Here is a 22,068-nt window from a genome sequence, read left to right on the forward strand (position 1 = left end):
TGACGGAGCGTAAATGTTGACGATACGCGTCCCCATGACGGTGACGGCCATGCCTCTGGCAGATGGAAGGTACGTGATATCGGCCACTGGAATGCCTTCTCTGGCGTAGATGGCTACGCCGCGTCCCAGGTGGTCACCAGGAGAAGGATAAGTGTCATATCCCGCGACGTCTGGAAGTGTGGCCAAGTGTACTTCCTGTGGTAGTGCGATGTCGACGTCCGACACCCATATCATCTGTCGCAACAGTTGAAGTTTCACGGGTGAGTTAATGGTGTTAGTGTTGATTGTCGCTAATTCGGTAGGTTTGGAGCGGTACCCCACCGTGAAGGGGAACTCCACCGGCGGAGGATGAAGAGGGGCGCGGCAACGGCGAGTCGTGCCGTACGCCACCTGACGGTGTTATCAGCTCCCGTCTGGGGTAACTCTGTCCCCAGCGTGTGGTCGGGGTCCTCATCGACGTCCTCACTCCACACCATTGAAGACGCTGTCGCTGTAATGGTCGTATGTTCCACTTCGGTCGTAGGGGCGGAGGACGTCTCGGCGGCAGTCGCAACGGTGGAGTCTATTGGTTGAGGAGCACCTGAGCGAGCCAGTAGAGTAGGCATCGACACAGCCACAGTCGGCGTCATGTTGTCGTCATTCCTATCATCGTGTAGGTTCTCCAAGGCCTCGTCGAGTCGGACGGCCTCTGGAGCATCAGGGGGAGGTGATCCGTCTCGTTCCGGGACCGTACGGCGCCTCCTGAGTGCCATATGGGCGGAAAGCCGCGATAACGTCTTCCGCCGGAAGCTCGAACGGGAGTTCGAAAACTCGTATGGTGCGCATTCCTAAGCCGGCATGGTCGACAGTGACCGCTCCGACATTGCCGTCGGCGTGGCAAAAGCGTAATCCGTGGTTGGTGCCACGAAGTATTCTTTCACATACCGCGTCATTGACGACTTTGTCGTACACAGTACTGCTTAATATGGACAAATGGATGCCAAAGAAGTCCGACTACTAATAACTGTATAAATATAATAGAAAGCAGAAAAATAGAAAAACGAAAAGTAAATCCCACATCATTCGACCGAAAAAAAATTATTATAATTTTGTGACGACACATACAACCAGGAGAGAATTCATGACAATTTCTTTAGAATAGTTACATCTGCCAAAACATACATTAATTTTGGTATTACATGGAAATGAGCCAGCACGTCTTTATCTGTCAGTCGACACATATTAATAATTTCGTAATATAATAAATGAAAAGAAAGTCATTATCGGTAACTGTTCACACAGTAATAATTTCCTATCTTGGTATGCAGACGGAAAAGCATAATCTGCCAGAGCCCACAAATTCGTCGTCGAGTTACAGTCTGTTTGGGTTTAGTGTCTTTATCGGTCGAATCACATAGACTACTAATACAAAATCTTGGTACACTCAAAGAAAGGATCTTCTGCTAGAGCCCACAAATTCGTCGTCGAGTTACAGTCTGTTTGGGTTTAGTGTCTTTATCGGTCGCATCACATAGACTACTAATACAAAATCTTGGTACACTCAAAGAAAGGATCTTCTGCCAGAGCCCACATATTCGTCGTCGAGTTACAGTCTGTTTGGGTTTAGTGTCTTTATCGGTCGCATCACATAGACTACTAATACAAAATCTTGGTACACTCAAAGAAAGGATCTTCTGCCAGAGGCCACAAATTCGTCGTCGAGTTACAGTCTGTTTGGGTTTAGTGACTTTATCGGTCGCATCACATAGACTACTAATACAAAATCTTGGTACACTCAAAGAAAGGATCTTCTGCCAGAGCCCACATATTCGTCATCGAGTTACAGTCTGTTTGGGTTTAGTGTCTTTATCGGTCGCATCACATAGACTACTAATACAAAATCTTGGTACACTCAAAGAAAGGATCTTCTGCCAGAGGCCACATATTCGCCGTCGAGTTACAGTCTGTTTGGGTTTAGTGACTTTATCGGTCGCATCACATAGACTATTAATACAAAATCTTGGTACACTCAAAGAAAGGATCTTCTGCCAGAGCCCACATATTCGTCGTCTAGTTACAGTCTATTTGAGGTTAGTGTCTTCATCGTTCACATAACGCAGACTTCTAATACATCATCTTGGTACATAGAAATGAATTATCTGCCAGTGCACACACAACTGACTTACAGAATTAATTGCGTTTTAGTTCATTTCTGGGTTAGAAGCTCGTTCTGTCGTACCACATACATTGACTATTATCAAAGACCGCGTCTAGGGGATCAGCATGATTTGTGAGAATGAAATTATGAATTTTCTTATCATGACACCTTCAGGCCGAAAGCAAATTTTTGTTCCAGCATAGTTGCTGTTTCATGCTATTGTGATTTTGATCTTAATACTTCATTATTTTGTTTTTTTTTATTTTAGATTAGCGACCATTTTTAAAAGGAGTTAATAAAAGTCACCATCAAGTTTACCAACTCAGTTTCAGATTGAGAGATTTTTGGCACAAAGTAGGATTGATTGGATGTTAATGAATTATTGCTTTGAGTTCTTGATAGTGCTATCGTGCCTTCTATAGGATTTCTGGGAAACGAGCTGAAATCTAGTTCTGATGGGAGTATGTTTAGTTCACGGTCAGTTTTTGTTAAATCACTTACTGATATTGTTCTTTTCAGTGCGAAGTGGCGGTCACTTGTTAAATAGTTGTCCTGGTTGGTGAAACATGACAGTCCTGAATACGATTCCGTGCAGTAACACAATGGCGTCTTCAAAGCGTCGTGCTCCGAGGAGAAACGCTTGAGTTCTGGAAGTGATTTGTCGGTCTTCCATGTGAAGTCGGGCATAGAGGAAGTACGTCCCAGGCGGGAGTCACGGCTACTGATGACAGCACTCTCAACACTAATGCGCTGACCAAGGCCGCCGTGTCGTTCTTTCCGATCCAAGCGGTGAGAGGCGTTATCTCGAGGCGACCAGCACTCACTACTCACGTAGTGCCGTTGACCACCATGCTGGTTGTAGTTGACTCCTGAGTCATTTGGTGACTCAAATTGTCGCCTGAAACGGAAGAAAAGGGACATCTGACGCTGTACCTGCAATCTGACAATTTAAGGACGGGGTGTTACAAAAAGGTACTGCCAAACTTTCATCTTATTACTTCTCTTCAAATCACATTAATCATGGAATGGAACCACACAGGCACAGAACGTAGCAGCGTGACTTCAAACACTTTGTTACAGGAAATGTTCAAAATGTCCTCCGTTAGCGAGGATACATGCATCCACCCTCCGTGGCAATGAATCCATAATGCGCTGATGCAGCCCTGGAGAATGGCGTATTGTATCACAGCCGACCAAAATATGAGCACGAAAAGGCTCTACATTTGGTACCGGGGTTGCGTAGACAAGAGATTTCAAATGCCCCCATAAATGAAAGTCAAGAGGGTTGAGGTCAGGAGAGCGTGGAGGCCATGGGATTGGTCCACCTCTGCCAATCCATCGGCCACCGAATCTGTTGTTGAGAAGCGTACGAACACTTCGACTGAAACGTGCAGGAGCTCCATTGTGCATGAGCCACATGTTGTGCCGTACTTGTAAAGGCACGTGTTCTAGAAGCACAGGTAGAGTATCCCGTATGAAATCATGTTAACGTGCTCCATTGAGCGTAGGTGGACGAAACAAAAATGAGCTCTAACGTGGAAATTAAGCGTTTCCGGACACATGTCCACGTAACATCTTTTCTTTATTTGTGTGTGAGGAATGTTTCCTGAAAGTTTGGCCGTACCTTTTTGTTACACCCTGTATACATGAATCTACTTAATGACATTGTTGAGTTTTCTAGTTATCCTAGTAGCCTATAAGCCTAAATAATTTATATTTCCTTAGACGGAAAAAAATTGATAGTGAATTTATAGAACTCCATTTGATGGAGACTTGTACTGCTTATGTTTCGTCATTAGTATGTACATCTATGGCTATTACGGACTCACAATTTTGGGTAAAACGATGGCAGGAATGTTCGCTTGGAATGTCGGCTAACAGAAGATAGATACCACGATTTGTTTATTGGACAAACATTCTGTTTAAGGGGAATTACAGCGGAATTTTTCCACACTTTCGGATTTTAATCTGATTATAAAATCTGCAAAAAAATGGTTCAAATGGCTCTGAGGATTATGGGACTTAACATCTATGGTCATCAGTCCCCTAGAACTTAGAACTACTTAAACCTAACTAACCTAAGGACATCACACAACACCCAGTCATCACAAGGCAGAGAAAATCCCTGACCCCGCCGGGAATCGAACCCGGGAACCCGGGCGTGGGAAGCGAGAACGCTACCGCCCGACCACGAGATGCGGGCATAAAATCTGCAAATTTACTAATAGAAAGATATATATCACTTATAAACTCACATGCGAAGTATTTGTTTTTCAAATATAATTTACACTTGTCTAAAATGTTAAAATTTTTACGAGCATCACTTCAAGATCTAAGAAAATCGGTAATTTTTCATATAGAACGCTGTGGATTGCTGTGTAATAAAGGTTGAATTACGTGTTTATATTGGTAGCACTGTCAAAAACAGTATCGTATCGTTTCGTAGTATAAACACGCTTGTATGTCGAAGTGCTAAGAGCTAACAGAGGCAGGCTGACTGACAAAATGATTGATTAACAACAGCAGTATAATGGGATGATCATTAGAAATAATACTGAGAATTTGTTGAAAGTGAAGCAGGCAGTACGGACTACCTTCTTCCAGAGACTGTTAACTGAAGAAAAACCAGTACACCACCTTTGCTCTCCTGGACCTGATTCATGGTGCTATTACCACAATGCCCAGTACTCAAACAGTTCATCCAACCATAAACGTTCCATCCCAGCAGCAGTCATGGATATCATAAAACCTATTTAATGAGACCTGGAAAATCCGGAATTACTGAAGAAGTGTCTGCATGGTCAGACTCAAAATCCCAGTGAGTCGTTCAATAGTCCTATATTGACTGACTTACCAAAAAATTTTCTGTTGGAATGAAGATACTAAAGTGGGATGCCAGTGATGCAGTTATTGCTTTTAATGATGGCAACAGTGGTAGGGTGAAAGTGCTGCAGCATATGGGAATCAATCCTGGACTAAACTGGATCGCATTGATAAAGCAGAGTTCGCAGCACAGCTGGGCACTAAGGAGTCCAGAGAGAAGAAAAGAAGAGAAAACTTGGAAAAAGATGAAGAGGATGATATACAGTATGATGCAGGGTGCTTCTAAGTGACTGAAAATTAAAAAAAAATTAGCATATATTAAGTGAGTTGCAGTCTTTTGAAACTTTACAAGCGGTTCCTCAAAAATTTACATTTTCTGTTGCATTTTTCCCTAAATTTCAGAAACCACTTCGAGTAGAGTATTAAAATTTTCAGGAAGTAATGACATACTACACTAAAAGTAGAACATAACGTTATGTATATTTAAAATTATTTAGGATAACGTACAAAAAAAGTACGCAAAATTTTAACCGTGTAGTTACAAAATTGTATTTCCGGAAGCAGAGGCTGAAATGCAATTACTGTACTTCAGTAGACTCACAACATATAGTTTAATGTCCTGTAAAAGTTTCATGTCAATGGCTACTTTTTTTCTGAAATATAGGAAAGGCAAGTGACTAAATTTAATATTGTCGGGATAGAGCGTTCCAACTCTCCTTAAAAGGAAGGCTACGATGAGGCAACTTCAGTGAATAGTTTTTAAATGGAATATATTCGGAGCAGCATTATGTAAAAAGTTACAACGACCTCGAAAATGACAGCGACAATAGGAGGGAAAAAAATAGACATGAGTATATTCTCTACATCGTCACAAATTTGTCGACTCCATCAGAGAGACATGTTCCCGGAAGTATCAAATGATTTAACACGAAATTAGAATCTATCTCTGCTCTAGAAGATGAGTGGAACGTCTGCGCATGTAGCACGTCGCATGTCAGACAGACAGAAGAATACTCGATGTGTCAGCCACCTGCGCACCCATCTAGAGCAGCCCGACAGTTCGACTGCTGCCTGGGCGAGATTTATCAAAAGTGAAGTGATAAGACCAACACCAAGCAGTAGCAACGTTTTTGGCCTGATTGATAAATTGTGTTGCCACTAACTTCTACATCGAAGACAATGTACGAAGACCGGATGAAAAGAACTGTCACCGAGTTTTTTGTGTGAAGACTCAAAGATCTTTAAATAAATCAAACTTTATGTTGAGAAATAAATATATAGACATGAGGAATGAAGATGTGGAATGTTTATAGTCACCCTGGCGATGAACACATTTCTCCCAGCGATAGATCAGTGTGTTCTTCAAGGTTTGGAAACAGATAAAAATAGGTTGGTGTCAGTTGGGACTATATTGAGGATGATCCATGACAGTAAACCCAAGACCTCGGAATTTCTGCAGATGCAGCAGCGCTCGTGTGTATTCTGGCATTGTCATGACTAAGCAGAGGAGATATAATAATTCCAATCGCAAAGAAAACATGTGTTGACAGATGTGAAAATTACCAAACTATAAGTTTAATAAGTCACAGCTGCAAAATACTAACGCAAATTCTTTACAGACGAATGGAAGAACTAGTAGAAACCGACCTCGGGGAAGATCAGTTTGGATTCCGTAGAAATGTTGGTACACGTGAGGCAATACTGACCCTAAGACTTATCTTAGAAGAAAGATTAGGGAAAGGCAAACCTACGTTTCTAGCATTTGTAGACTTAGAGATAGCTTTTGACAATGGCGACTGGAATACTCTCTTTCAAATTCTGAAGGTGGTAGGGGTAAAATGCAGGGAGCGAAAGGCAATTTGCAATTTGTACAGAAACCAGATGGCAGTTGTAAGAGTCGACGGACGTGAAAGGGAAGCAGTGGTTGGGAAGGGAGTGAGACAGGGTTGTAGCCTCTCCCAAATGCTATTCAATCTGTACATTGAGCAAGCAGTAAAGGAAACAAAAGAAAAGTTCGGAGTAGGTATTAAAATCCATGGAGAAGAAATAAATCTTTGAGGTTCACCGATGACATTGTTATTCTGTCAGAGACAGCAAAGGACTTGGAAGAGCAGTTGAACGGAATGGACAGTGTCTTGAAAGGAGGATATAAGATGAACATCAAAAAAAGCAAAACGAGGATAATGGAATGTAGTCGAATTAAGTCGGGTGATGCTGAGGGAATTAGATTAGTAAATGATACACTTAAAGTAGTAAAGGAGTCTTGCTATTTGGGGAGCAAAATAACTGATGAGGGTCGAAGTGGAGAGGATATAAAATGTAGACTGGCAATGGAAAGGAAAGCGTCTCTGAAGAAGAGAAATTTGTTGACATTGAGTATTGATTTAAGTGTCAGGAAGTCATTTCTGAAAGTATTTGTATGGAGCGTAGCCATGTATGGAAGTGAAACATGGACGATAAATAGTTTAGACAAGAAGAGAACAGAAGCTTTCGAAATGTTGTGCTACAGAATAATGCTGAAGATTAGATGGGTAGATCACATAAGTAATGAGGAGGTATTGAATAGAATTGGGGAGGAGTTTGTGGCACAATTCGACCAGAAGAAGGGTTCGGTTGGTAGGACATGTTCTGAGGCATTAAGGGATCACCAATTTAGTACTGGAGGGCAACTTAGATGGTAAAAATCGTAGAGGTAGACCAAGAGATGAATACACTAAGCAGATTCAGATTGATGAAGGGTGCAATGGGTACTGGGAGATGAAGAAGCCTGCACAGGATAAAGTATCATGGAGAGCTGCATCAAACCAATCTCTGGACTGAAGACCACAACAACAACTCGATGCGCGGAAAAACTCTTCGAATTCATGTTTTCAGTTTCCACGCGCCGACACAGCTACGTTACACGCTAGGCTTCAGAGCGCTCTAGTGGTAGAGGGTTGCAACACGTGTCAGTGAAGCGATAAGTTCATCTGAGTCACATGCATGAAATGTAATATCTCATCCTACGGTGTTAAATGATGACACCATCCCATCACGTGTGAAGGCTGGTAACAGAACAGCAAGTTTCCAGTAGCTGCAGATAGTGGCTGCGAGGGTTCTCACGGACCCAGTGGTGTGCATCCACTGACGCACACTTCCGGCTGTTCTGTACAACGAGCGCCCTCAGCTTCCACTTGTGCTCGGAGCCATCAAACTGTGACACAGTCGTTTGTGCTCCATCCTCGCTAACACTGAAACAGCTGTTAATCTGCTCGCTAATCATTTCCGCTCCCGTCCATCTTTCCTAAGACGACAGTTGCCACACCTCCATCTAGTCCACCTCTCCTAGCCACTGGGTACCAAGTTGTACACAACAAAGTCGATATTGAGAACAGAAAAAAAAGCATTTGATCTGATGTACAGAGAGACAATAGACAAAATCACAGAGAATCTTGTGATAAAGCGAAATTAGCAAACATATTTCAAGAAACTCGAACAAATACGATACTTATTGTTAAATTTGTGGTAGAAGCATCTCAACCATTTTAAATAAAACATGCTGTTAGACAATGGGCTGGATTATCGCAATTATCCTTTAAATGTCTACACTAACATACAAGCAGTTCTTATCGTCTGCTCCCTACCACTCCTCACTCAAATATCGTTCTGAGTGTGTTGAGTGTGTGTAAAAGTGTTTATGTTCTGGCCCTGCTAGGTAGGGAGCACGAGCCATAGAATTGGTTAGACATCAGAAGAATGGATATTTGTGGATTCCTGAAAGAGTTTTTCAACCAAGTAATTAATACACAGAAATCTCAGCTTATTGAATGCTGATCTATTTAGAGTCCATTGTGATCAGAGTGATCACAAAATAAATCTCTCTCCACACCCCCCAGAGCCTTAAGCACTCTCCGCTCTTTCTTGTCTGCAAATTACATATATCGAGCTACCTCTCCTCTCTTTGTGAAGAACATGTCTCCTTTAGAAGCTGCAGTATGCCAACCAAACTGCTACGTACAGGAATTATTTCACCCACTTTAAAATCATTACTTTCTGGCGCCGTATCTGCTAACTCCGACTCCACAAAGAAACGATATAAAGGGATCAATGTGCCTTTGCTCTAAATTTTCAGACTGTCAACCAACGAGTGAGCGTTCTACGAGAGGCTGAGGCCTTTATAACATTCATCATGCACTGTTCACATGATGGCAATGCACTGTTTCAACTACATATTTCTTTCTCCACCTCTGAAAATGCTGCCGCTCCAACAAGTGTGAGCTGCGCAGTCGCCTCCCCCTTGGGATACCTGAGGCAATAAACATACCATTTGCCTCTGTAGCGAAAAAAGCTACGAAATTCTGTAGAGAACCGCGCAGCATTCCTTGCAGCGGTGATATTTATGATCCATCCCTGTACTTCGACACGGGTCTGCAAAGCGTCTTTTAACGAAAAATGTTGTGTTGTGGCTCATTGCCTCCTCTCCTTTCCAGATCCGAATTTCTACCAAAATGTATGTACATGCAATGAGAAAAGGGATTACTTAGTATCATATTCTTCCATTCAGCCAAGTTCACTTTCACTATCATTTGAGTCTGTTACGCTCAAGGTGTTGCGTGTGAAATATCCTTTGAATCGCCTCGTCTAGGAGATGCCCGTGGAATGTAGTACAATGAACCGTTCAAATGGTTCAAATGGCTCTGAGTACTATGGGACATCTGAAGTCATCAGTCCCCTCCAATGATTTGTCACCTTACCTGTTGCCTATGGAAGGTGGTAACAATGAGTCCATTGTTACCGTCTTCCAACTGTCTTGTACAAAAAACTGTAGGAATCTTGAATTTAGAGCTAAAATATCACAAAACAGAACCAATAATTCTAAAAGAAAAAAAATGGAATTAAGATAAAAAGCCTGGTTTTTGCCGACGATCTTGCAACACTTTCAGAAAATCTGAATGGTGCAGTTATTCACATAAAGCTTCTGGAGGAAATAGCAGTTAGAACTGGTCTCAAAATTTCAGGTGAAAAAACAACTGATGTTAGGAAGAACTCTCCTTCAGCTGGTAAAATTGTTGTTTATTAAAACACGGCAGCTTTCGCGGCTTTAAGACACATCATCAGGTGAACCTACATGGTAAAAAGCACAGTACAGTGTCACCACATTTTGAGGATATTAAAATTAGTAAAGGAATGTCTAAAATACAGCGTGTTTCAGAAAGAACTTAACAACTTTGATAATTCTTATAAATTAATTCATAGTACCTGCGGAGGTGATTGTAGTGTCAATTCTGTTTCGCGTAATTCGCTAGTGCTATATCGCACCATAAGGAGCGCTAGCGGCAGTTACGTTAAAGATGGCTGTCTTCACTGGACCCGAACGTGTTAGCTGTGTGTTTTGGTTTGAAGAATCGAAGTCGGCGACAACTATTTAGCGCAATTTCCGTACAAAGTACGCTAAAGATCCTTCCAGTAGGCCTACAGTTTATGAGTGGCATAAATGGTTTATATAAATAGAGTGTTCGGTAAGACATGGAAAATCATTAGGTCGTTCAAGCACATCTGACGACGTCGCTGAGCGAGTGAGGCAACGCTTTGTCAACAGTGCTACGGAATGGGTCCGGAGTGCATCTCGTGAACTGCAAATTCCACATACGACTATTTGGTGTGTGTTTGCATTTGAAATCGTACAGATTGACGATTGTACAAGGGATACAAAACACTGATGAAATTGCTGTCAAGGACTTCTGTGCGGATATGTTAAATCGATTGCATGAGGATGAACTTTCTTGGACAAAATCATCTTTTATGACAGGTCGACTTTTCGCTTAAGTGGCAAGGTTAACACACATAACTTTAGGATTTGGGCCAGTGAAAATCCACATCAAACATTGCAACATGTTCGTGATAGCCCTAAACTGAACGCTCTTTGTGCATTATGCAAGAACAATGTGTACGACTCATTTTCTTTTCGTGAGAGAACTATCAATGGGGGACTGTACCTGGATATGTTATAGCAATTTTTGACACCACACTTCGATGAGGATGACCAAGAACGAAGAGTTTACTTCTTGCAAGAAAGTGCACCAGCCTACTACCCGGGTGACGTCCGAGGTCAAGGGATTGGCCGTGATGCGTCAATTGCATGGCCTCTACTTTCCCCAGACCTGACATCATTCACATTTTTTTTTGTGCGTCTTCATCGAGGGTATTGTGTTTGCACCTCCTGTGCCGGCTTCTCCACCTGGACTTACAGCAAGAATTTAGGGCGCTACTGAGAAAGCTACACCTGCAGTGCTACAGCGAGTTTGGGAGGAAATTGACTTCCGATGGTATGTGTGCGGGATAACCAACGGAAGTCACATACAACATCTTTAGTTTAAGGTAAAAAACTTGATGTGTTTTCCTACAAAATAACACTAAACCCAGCTCTATATCTTCTTTCAATAAATTTATATGACTTTTAAAAGTTGTAAAGTCCTTTTTGAAACACCCTGTATACTCACAATGTTAAAAGATCAAGGCATATTCATCGCTCCTATTCAAAATTTACTGTACATATAATATCGTCAGTACTATGGCGAGCGAAAGGTAAAGCAGGAGTGCCCCATTCTTTAAAAATTGCATGCATCGGTATGAGAGCACGGCAGCTCAGTGTAGGGCAAGGCAAAAGCTGGGTTATGAACGACAAAGAGTCCCTTGTACCGCTGAAATTATTTTCTGTAGGAAATGTAATTTAGTTTAAATTTGTACCAGAAAACATTGTCACTAACAGCTTCGGCTTTCGGGTGCGTCAGGTAAACATTATAAAAAAAATGCTATTAGAAGCCCCACCCAAATACCATCCCACTCTGCCACCCTCCAGTGGGGATTATTTAGTATGTAGTTCATGACATTCACTCGTAATAGTGTACAAAAATTTGTAACTACAGGATTTTTTCCCTATTCGGTCATTTTTGATCTTCGTTGACTGGGCTATTCTTGTTGCCAGAGGCTGTAGGTCTGTGTGCCAAACTTCACTCTGGGTACACCACCATATTACCCTCACATATAATTAAACGTTCTTTTTATTTTGCTTTATACGCGCAATAAGCACAATTTCATTATGTGCGATTACTCCTTCCTGCTGTCGATGTTTTAGTGGCCAGCGATGTATGTGAAGGAGAAAGTTTTAAGTTAGACAACAGAGTTTATTGATGTCCCCTTGTGATAAGATCCATCAAAGGGAAATGGAGAAAATAAGGGGTGCGGGAGAAACTCGAGACCCGACTACATTAAGAGGGCTCTTGGGTGTATGAGTTGCAATGCTTATGCAGAGAGGAAGAGAGTTGCACAGGACAGAATAGCTGAAGCAACCCATTCCTCGTTTCGAGGATCACAACAGCAACAACAACGGCAGCCATAACATCAACAACCCAAACGTTTAGCCTGTTGCATGGAAATATTCATGACACCTGAGAAAGCTACATTTTATAATAGCACTAGCGACGCAGCTAGGCTTCACACGGTAGCATTAAGTACCTACTTCCAGCTACTTGTGTGCCGTAGAATACTTAGTTCGTGAACTACGAAAAAAATTATTCAGAGAACAACGTTAAATAAGTGAACATGATCGTTTTTTAAATTACTTAGGTGAGGTAAGCAGCGCACGGCAGGAAAGTTGTCTGGTAGCATGAATGTTCCACACAGAATTGTCGTTTAGAGTGACATCGCATGGTAATGACGGGAGCACATCGTGATCAAAGTAATATGTTTTCAACCAATGTAAATTATTATGCGAATCATTGATATATGTGTGAGTGTGAATCATTCTATATACAGGGTGGTCCACTGATCGTGACAGTGCCAAATGTCTCACGAAATAAGCGTCAAACGAAAAAACTACAAAGAACGAAACTTGTTAACTTGAAGGGGGAAAACAGATAGGGTATGGGTGGCCCGCTAGATGGCACTGGACTAGGTCAAACGGCTATCAACTGCGTTTTTTAAAAATAGGAACCACCATTTTTATTACCTATTCGTATATTACGTAAAGAAATATGAATGTTTTAGTTGAACCACTTTTTTCGTTTTGTGACAGATACCGCTGTAATAGTCACAAACATATGGCTCACAATTTTAGACGAACAGTTGGTAACAGGTAGTTTTTTTAAATTAAAATACAGAACGTTGGTACGTTTGAACATTTTATTTCGGTTGTTCCAATGTGATACATGTACCTTTGCGAACTTATCACTTCTGAGAACGCATGCTGTTACAGCGTGATTACCTGTATATACGACATTAATGCAATAAATGCTGAAAATGATGTCCGTCAACCTCAATGCATTTGGCAATACGTGTAACGACATTCCTCTACACAGTGAGTAGTTCGCCTTCTGTAATGTTCGCACATGTATTAACAATGCGCTGACGCATGTTGTCAGGCGTTGTCTGTGGATCACGATAGCAAATATCCTTCAACTTTCTCCACAGAAAAAAATCCGGGGACGTCAGATCCAGTGAACATGCGGGCCATGCTATGGTGCTTCGACGACCAATCCACCTGTCATGAAATATGCTATTCAATACCGCTTCAACCGAACGCGAGCCATGTGCCGGTCATGCATCATGTTGGAATTACATCGCCATTCTGTCATGTAGTGAAACATCTTGTAGTAACTTCGGTAGAACATTACGTAGGAAATCAGCATACATTGCACCATTTAGACTGCCATCTATAAAATGGGCGCCAATTATCCTTCCTCCCATAATGCCGCACCGTACATTTACCCGCCAAGGTCGCTTATGTTCCACTTGTCGCAGCCATCGTGGATTTTCCGTAGCCCAACAGTGCATATTATGCCGGTTTACGATACCACTATTGGTGAATGACGCTTCGTCGCTAAATAGAACGCGTGCAAAAAAATCTATCATCGTCCCGTAATTTCTCTTGTGCCCAGTGGCAGAACTGTACACTACGTTCAATGTCGTCACCATGCAATTCTGGTACATAGAAATATGGTACGGGCGCAATCGATGTTGATGTAGCAATCTCAACACCGACGTTTTTGTGATTCCCGATTCTCTCGCAATTTGTCTGCTACTGATGTGCCGATTAGCCACGACAGCAGCTAAAACACCTACTCGGGTATCATCATTTGTTGCAGGTCGTGGTTGACTTTTCTCATGTGGCTGAACACTTCCTGTTTCCTTAAATAACGTAACTATTCGGCGAACGGTCCGGACACTTGGATGATGTCGTCGAGGATACCGAGCAGCATACATAGCACACGCCCGTTGGGCATTTTGATCACAACAGCCACACATCAGCACGATATCGACCTTTTCCGCAATTGGTAAACGGTCCATTTGAACACGGATAATGTATCACGAAGCAAATACCGTCCGCACTGGTGGAATGTAACGTGATACCACCTACTTATATGTTTGTGACTATTACAGCACCATCTATCACAAAGAGAAAAAAGTTATCCAGCTGAAACATTCATATTTCTTTACGTACTACACGTGAATATGTAATAAAAATGGGGGTTACTGTTTTAAAAAAATGGATATCCGTTTGATGTATGGCAGCGCCATATGGTTTACCCCTTCAAGCTAGACGAGTTTCGTTCTTTGTAGTTTTTTCGTTTGATGCTTATTTAGTGAGATATTGGGCCCGGTCACTATCAATGGACCACCCTGTATATCGGATTGTTGTGAGACATCGTGGAATATCCCCGCTTCAGGTCTTATAGTTTCATGAAGTTCGCACAGGTGGCGGCGCTATAAGTCGCCTTCAAAGTGGCGTGTGTAACGGAGATGCTCTCACTCAGTTTCTGTTCGTGGAAAAGCAAGGCATCGTAGGTATTGATAAGAGCTTGCACGATGTCTGCCGAGACCTGGCAGTGAAGAAAACCACAGCGAATCGTTGGGCGACGCGCTTGTCATCATCGCAGCAAGGTCGCGCTAACCTGTCAGATCTCGCGCGTGCTGGTCAGCAGCACACAGATGTGATTGCTGGAATGTTCCAACGCGAGGACACTCTCATTCGAGGTGACCTGCGGATCATAGTCGAGAAACTTTTTTGCTCAACTGGCTGGACGTCTCTGTAGGCAGTGCCGACACACACTGTAGTTTCAGCCCTCTGAGACTGCAATCGTGCGTGCAAGTTGCGCTTGCGTTAGTGTGTGTGTGTGTGTGTGTGTGTGTGTGTGTGTGTGTGTGTGTGTGTCTACTGCTGACAGAGGCCTTAATGGCCGAAAGCTATGATTGTATGAATATTTTTATTGTGCTTATCGCGACTCACCATCTCCGCTATATCGTGAGTAGCAGCCTTCCTTCTCTCTTATTGCTATAAACAATTCATTCCGAAATCAACAACTTTGATTCACGACATACGAGTCGCCATTTCTGTTGAATCCAGGAGCAAAATCTACAAGTTGTTTCAGCACAAACGTTCAGGAGAGTATACCAAGACGAAAAAATCACACAGCAATGCATGGCTGGAAAAGATTTCCTGTTGCGGTAGCAAGAACACAAAACGCAAGAAAAGGAAGACAATAACAGATAGAGAACACGTTTATTGCGATAAGTACAGCAGAAATGAAGAAATAAGACCAAAAAGAGACAACGATCGTCACCAAAGAGGGCGTTCAAAATTACGATCCCGGACCCTGTGCCGCGATACGAACGTCTCCGGTAACACGTGCAGCACACGCGGTCTGTATGGCCGGAGATTGCACTGAACGCGTTAAGGAAGCTGTTCTGGCAGCCGCTGAGCAAACAGTGCGCAAAAGGAAACAGACGTGGCGCTTGTTGGGAGAAAGAAAGACATCTGCCGTCACGTCCTCGAGGTCATATTTGGGTCGTTCCAGCGACTTGCAGAGCAAGTAGAGGAGATCGCCTTGCACAGGGAAATTCGACGAAGCAAACAGCATTATTAAGAAACCATCGTGACTCCTGGTTGTGAGACGAAATCTTGAACCAGAGACTTCGGAATTTCCATAGCGCACCACATTCCAACTTCCGTTGACATTCGTCATGGCAGTGAGAACTATAATGTAAGGGGAGTGTTGTGCCTTAGAACACTCTTCACACTTTATCCTCTAGCCAGTCCTGCAATAGAAAAAAAATGGCTCTGAGCACAATGGGACTTAACTTCTGAGGTCATCAGTCGCCTACAACTTAGAACTACTTAAACCTAACTAACCTAAGGACATCACACACACCCATGCCCGAGGGAGGGTTCGAACCTGCGATCGTAGCGGTCGAGCAGTTCCAGACTGTAGCGCATAGAACCGCTCGGCCACCCCGGGCAGCCTGTAATAGAAGTTTCATGTGTTTTCTTACTTCATTGTTCATAATATCAGTAAATTTTTGCTTGCTGCAGTCTTTCTGAAACTACAAAAATAAGTGCGGAAAAGGAAAGTTTTTCCAAACGTGAAAAAAATTTTCCAACGTACAACATGACTATCTACCAAAAACAAATATTCCATTCAAAATTAAATCTTGTCAGTATGCACGAGCGTTGCCCAGAAAGTAATGCATCGCATTTTTTTCTGAGTGGAAAACAATGGTGCGACTGCGAAACGTTACGTATGTATTGTTTAAAGTCTCCTGAGTGAGCGCGCCAAGATTCAGTCACTTCCGACGGATAGCGTAGCTGCAGAACAGTTTCAAAATGGCGTCTGTAGGTGATGTACGTTACAAGGAAAGTGCCGTCATTGAATTTCTCACTGCAGAGAAAGAATCTGTCGGGAAGCAATATTCACAAACGTTTGTGCAAAGTATATGGAGCATCTGCTGCCGACAGAAGTACAGTTAGTCGCTGGGCACGGATGGTGAGGTCACCAGAAGGCGGTTCGGCGGAGCTCCACGATTTGCAGCCGTCGGGGAGACCATCCACGGCTGTCACACCTGACATGCCTCTGTGTGCGCTCTAATCTCTCTGATTTTACCCTCATGGTCTTTTCGCGAGACGTACGTAGGAAGGAGCAATATACTGCTTGACTCCTCTGTGACAAGCCCGTACCTAGCTACTGAGCGCCTGTCTTGCAGAGTCTTCCACTGGAGTTTATCTATCATCCCCGTAACGTTTCCACGATTACTAAATGATCGTGTAACGAAGCCCGCTGCTCTCCGTTGGATCTTCTCTATCTCTTCTATCAACCCTATCTGGTAAGTATCCCACACCGGTGAGCAGTATTCAAGCAGTGGGCGAACAAGTGTACTGTAACCAACTTCCTTTGTTTTCGGACTGCATGCCCTTAGGATTTTTCCAATGGGTCTCAGTCTGGCATCTGCTTTAACGACGATTAATTTTATATGGTCATTCCATTTTAAAGTACTCCTAATGCCTACTCCCAGATAATTTATGGAATTAACTGCTTCCGGTTGCTGACCTGCTATATTGTAGCTAAATGATAAAGGATCTTTCTTTCTGTGTATTCTGCCTACATTGAGATTCAATTGTCATTCCCTGCTCCACGCCTCAATTCGTTGCAGATCCTCCTGCATTTCAGCACAATTTTGCAATGTTACAAACTCTCGATATACTACAGCATCATTCGCAAAAAGCCACAGTGAATTTCCGATGTTATCCACAAGGTTATTTATATATATTGTGAATAGCAACGGTCCTACGACACTCCCCTGCGGCACACTTGAAATCACTTCGGAAGACTTCTCTCCATTGAGCATGACATGCTGCGTTCTGTTATCTAGAAACTCTTCAATCCAATCTCACAATTGGTCTGGTAGTCCATATGCTCTTACTTTGTTCATTAAACGACTGTGGGGAACTGTATCAAACGCCTTGCGGAAGTCAAGAAACACGGAATCTACCTGGGGACCCGTGTCTATGGCACACATCATTTCAGGCCCCTTTGGAATGACTGTGTGATCGTGTTCCTTACAGACAGAAGAACGTGCAGAGATCCGGCGGACTGCGCGTACGCCTGATTTGGAGGATCGGGTTCTGCAGGATACTGTTGCGAACCCTAGCACGACCACCACGCAAGCGGCTCGCTGGCCTGGTGAAAGCCGAAGAATGAGCACTCGTGTGCTGCATGGCACTGCAACCCATGCGGTAACTTTGAACGTCTGCACTGCGTTCCGGGACGGTTTGTTGTCGTTCCAGGCACACCGTCCATTTCCGGACACACGTTCATAGATCCTTTTTTTCCTCCACTTTCAGTCAGTAATTCGTCCCTGCACTATGACGGTTTTTTTAATGTTCACCCAGTACAACTAGTTTCAAAAAGTACAGAATTCTACTCACCAAAAAATCTGTAATCGAAGATTTTAACATCATCTTCAATACAGCTACAATATACGACACTGCACTTAAGTGTGTAGAACTCAAAAAATTAAAAATGCTGCATAAAACATAACCTGATGTCTCGGAACGACAGGAACTGCAGAAAACGCCGGAAACTGCCTGTGGAGTTCTGTAGCGCGCAGTCCTTCATACAACTATGAAACTGGTCGCTAGACCCAAACACAAACACTGACCAGGGAACATAATGTGTTCCTAGGTACACTACTCTCCGCGTTTTTAGAGCAGCCACCTCACCACCCGCTACGGAGATAATGAAGCATTCGAAAAAAAAAAAAAAAAAAAAAAAAAACTTTTGAAGCGCTTTCGAATGGAGCAATGGAGCGGTCCTACAACTATGTACAGAGAGCTGGTTAAAACCTGAAACTCACGGCAGTGAGATTTTTGGTGCAAATACGAGTGTATTTCGATGAAATAGGTTAACATTAAAGGGAGATTGTGAATAGATACCAGTAGACAAGAGACTCAGGAAACTGCGTGCGAGATGGTTTGTGCAAAACATTGTCGAGGGTGCATATAAACTTATAATTGGATTCTTCTACCTACCATCAGATTCAGCCACAGAGAAAAGTCGTCAGAAACGATAGTATATACCTTCTTAGAAAGCTACATTCACAATGAAACTGTCTTAGAGCTACTGGCAACAAATAAACCTGATCTCTTGGAGGACGTCCACATTGAAAATAGTATCAGTGACAATGATGCAGTTATAGCAACTAGTATGCTGAAGTAAAAAGGGAAATTAAAACAAGCATTAAAGGTCTATGTGTTTAGTAAACTAAATGAAGAGGCGCTACGTCTTATCTGAAGGAGAAACTTGAAACAATGAGTTCTGGTTAGTATCTTGTACAGAACTGTAGAAGAATAGTTAATCAAGCACTCTATAGGTATGCACGTGATAGAACAACTCGAGGCGGGAGGGACCCTCCATGCTATACATTCTCCAACGTGTACAGGAATAGCGACTACTGCACAATAGATGTAAAACAAAACGAAATATTATCGTAAGACCTCTCACAAAACCCAAACAAATTCTATCTATACAAACGGATGACCAGACTATCATGGATGACACAGGAACAGAATTTCAGGGTAGCAAAGAAACGTCAGGAATTCTGAACACTGTTTTCAAATATTTCGTTACAGAGGAAAATATGAGTTCTACATAAAAATAATTCTAGCGCCGTTACAATGATAAGTGATTTAGATGTTAGTGCCAAGAATTTAGAGAAACAGAAGAAAACGCTAAAATAAGAGAAGGTGCAGCGTCCGAAGGTATCCCTGTCGGATTCTATTCGGAATCTGTAGCTGCGTCAGCCCACATTTGCGCCATTATATACTGTAGATCCCTCTAACATAAAATTGTGCTCATTACTTGGAAGACTGGACAGATTATACCCGTATACAAAAAGGCTAACGGGAGTAACCCACAAAACTACAGCAAAATCTTGAGTACATTCACGTGTTGTCGAATATTAGAAAATACTATGAATTGAAATATAGCGGGGTGTGTCGAAACGATTACCTGCTAGAGGCCAACCAGCAACGCCTCCGAAAGCATCCGTCATCTGCCGCACGAAATTCTGTAAACCGTGGGTCAACGCAGTCAGACATGTGCAGTGACCTCCGAAAAGAATTCCACAAGTGGCTCAAGGTCACACGAAAGCGTATCAACAAAATTCGGCCGTATGGAATATATCAAAAGATATTTGTAACTGAATTGTGGATTTCTTATTCGATCGGATACAGAATGGAGAACTATCGGTAGGTGTAGAGGTAATTAGTGGCGCGTGCGACCGAATTATGTCGGTACCCTTCTTGTTCATTTTATATACCTTTCAGACAATATAAACAGCAGCCTCGAGTATTTTGCAGGTGACGCAATCCATACAATTATTATGAAAGTGGATGTACGAGAACGTATCTTTGTATGTTTATGTTCCATATCTTCTCCTAAACCATTGTATCGATTTCAACGAAACTTGGTACACGTTTGGCCTACTGTCTGGAAAGAATCACTGTGGGGTAAGAACCAGCCATCTCTCGAAGGGGTGGGGGTGAAGAAGTAGCGTAGTTGACGACGGGTAAGTGGCCACAATATGGTCACCTGGTATGAGTGCACTTAGTGAGTTGCAACAAAGCTCACACATAATTTCAAACGTTTAAGAGTATTTTTCACGCTCACGCCGGTTAGGGTGGCCGAGCGGTTCTAGGCGCTACAGTCTGGAGCCGCGCGACCGCTACGGTCGCAGGTTCGAATCCTGCCTCGGGCATGGATGTGTTTAATGCCGTTTGGTTAGTCAGGTTTAAGTAGTTCTAAATTCTAGGGGACTGATGACCTCAGATGTTAAATCCCATAGTGCTCAGAGCCATTTGAACCATTTGAACACAGATTCTGGGAACCCTGGGCTGGAACACGATGGAGGGCAGACGCCAGATATTCCTCTAAGGCGCACACACATACCTTAAACAAGCAGCATTGAATGAGAAACCTAGGAATATACTGTAGACCTCTAAGTGTTGTGGTGTCACCGCCAGACACTACACTTGCTAGGTGGTAGCCTTTAAATCGTCCGCGGTCCGTTAGTAAACTTCGGACCCGCGTGTCACCATTATCAGTGACTGCAGACCGAGCGCCCCCACACGACAGGTCTAGAGAGACTCCCTAGAACTCGCCCCATTTGTACAACCTCTCATTTGCCGCGAGAACAGTTTAGCATAGCCTTCAGCTACGTCATTTGCTACGACTTAGCAAGGCGCCATATTCAGTTACTTCAAGAATGTATTCTGAACAGATAATATTGTGAATCATGTACCGACAAGAGCGACGTTCATCATTAATGGACTGAAGGTAAGTATCAAACTAATTACGTCCGCTTTCTGAATTCTAATTCCTTGTCATGTTCCAGACCTCACGTCAGTATAGTTTTTCCCTCCTCACGCCAGCCTGCGTGAACTAAAACGCGTGCATTTCGGCCTCTACTAGTAACACGGTGTTGGCTCTTCTGCCAACAGAACAAGTGTCGCCCCCACAGGGCCACTGAGCAAGAGTAGACTTGCACACAGGAATCAAAGCAATCATTGTTCCTACGCTCCGTACGTGAAAAGGATGGGGAGAAACACTAATAACTGCTGCAGAGTGTGGTATAGTTGAGTTACTGCACTTGCCTCCGTTCTATAGTGCAGTTTTCTACTCGATAACTAGGAAGTTATATCAGAGAATTTACACAAGTGTTTTTATAAAAACTTTAGCAAGGCCGTTCAGTAATGGATATCTTACTTACATCATATCTGATGACGTTGACAGGGAGCCGCAGAAATTTTGATCTCGCAGTCTTCGGTGCTGTTTCGCAACACAAATTTGGTCGCCGTACGGAGAAATACAACAGCTTCTTTGTTATGCGACAGTATATAGTCTCACAACAAATAACTTCTCTCCACGTTCTAATTTTGGTGCAAAAATCTACACACTGCTCACAGAATGCAGTGGGACCATTACAGCACGTCTTCTTTTATACCGAAAGCGAAACAGCTGACGGTGCATGTCCGTAGCGTGGGAACTGCCCATGTTGCGCCCTCCATTGTCGGCAGGTGAATGCAACCCCTTCAGCGTCAGCAGTAGGGCCTCATTTTTACGGGAAAAACTTCAGTGCGAGCGTTCCACGTATATCGTCGTCGCTTTTGCCAGAGAACTGAATATGGGCGCTTATGTCGACCGTAAGTTTTTCTTATTAATGCGTCACAAGAGACAAAAATAAATTTCAGTCAGTAATATTCGAAAAGACGGAGGCATGTGTCCAGTACTTACACGATG

At 42.9% G+C, this 22,068-nt stretch overlaps 1 protein-coding gene across 1 annotated transcript; it reads right to left on the reverse strand.

Annotated features, from left to right (window-relative positions):
* Positions 1–1,060: 1,060 nt before the first annotated feature.
* Positions 1,061–21,788, reverse strand: LOC126279044 (uncharacterized). Its single transcript, XM_049979450.1, has 2 exons — positions 21,539–21,788; positions 1,061–3,035 (listed from the first exon to the last, which is right to left on the reverse strand). Exons 1-2 carry the CDS (start codon positions 21,541–21,543, stop codon positions 2,420–2,422), a joined length of 621 nt encoding a protein of 206 aa, XP_049835407.1. The 5' UTR covers positions 21,544–21,788; the 3' UTR covers positions 1,061–2,419.
* Positions 21,789–22,068: the final 280 nt, after the last annotated feature.

Source organism: Schistocerca gregaria, chromosome 6 (assembly GCF_023897955.1).
Source record: "Schistocerca gregaria isolate iqSchGreg1 chromosome 6, iqSchGreg1.2, whole genome shotgun sequence".
NCBI lineage: Eukaryota > Metazoa > Arthropoda > Insecta > Orthoptera > Acrididae > Schistocerca > Schistocerca gregaria.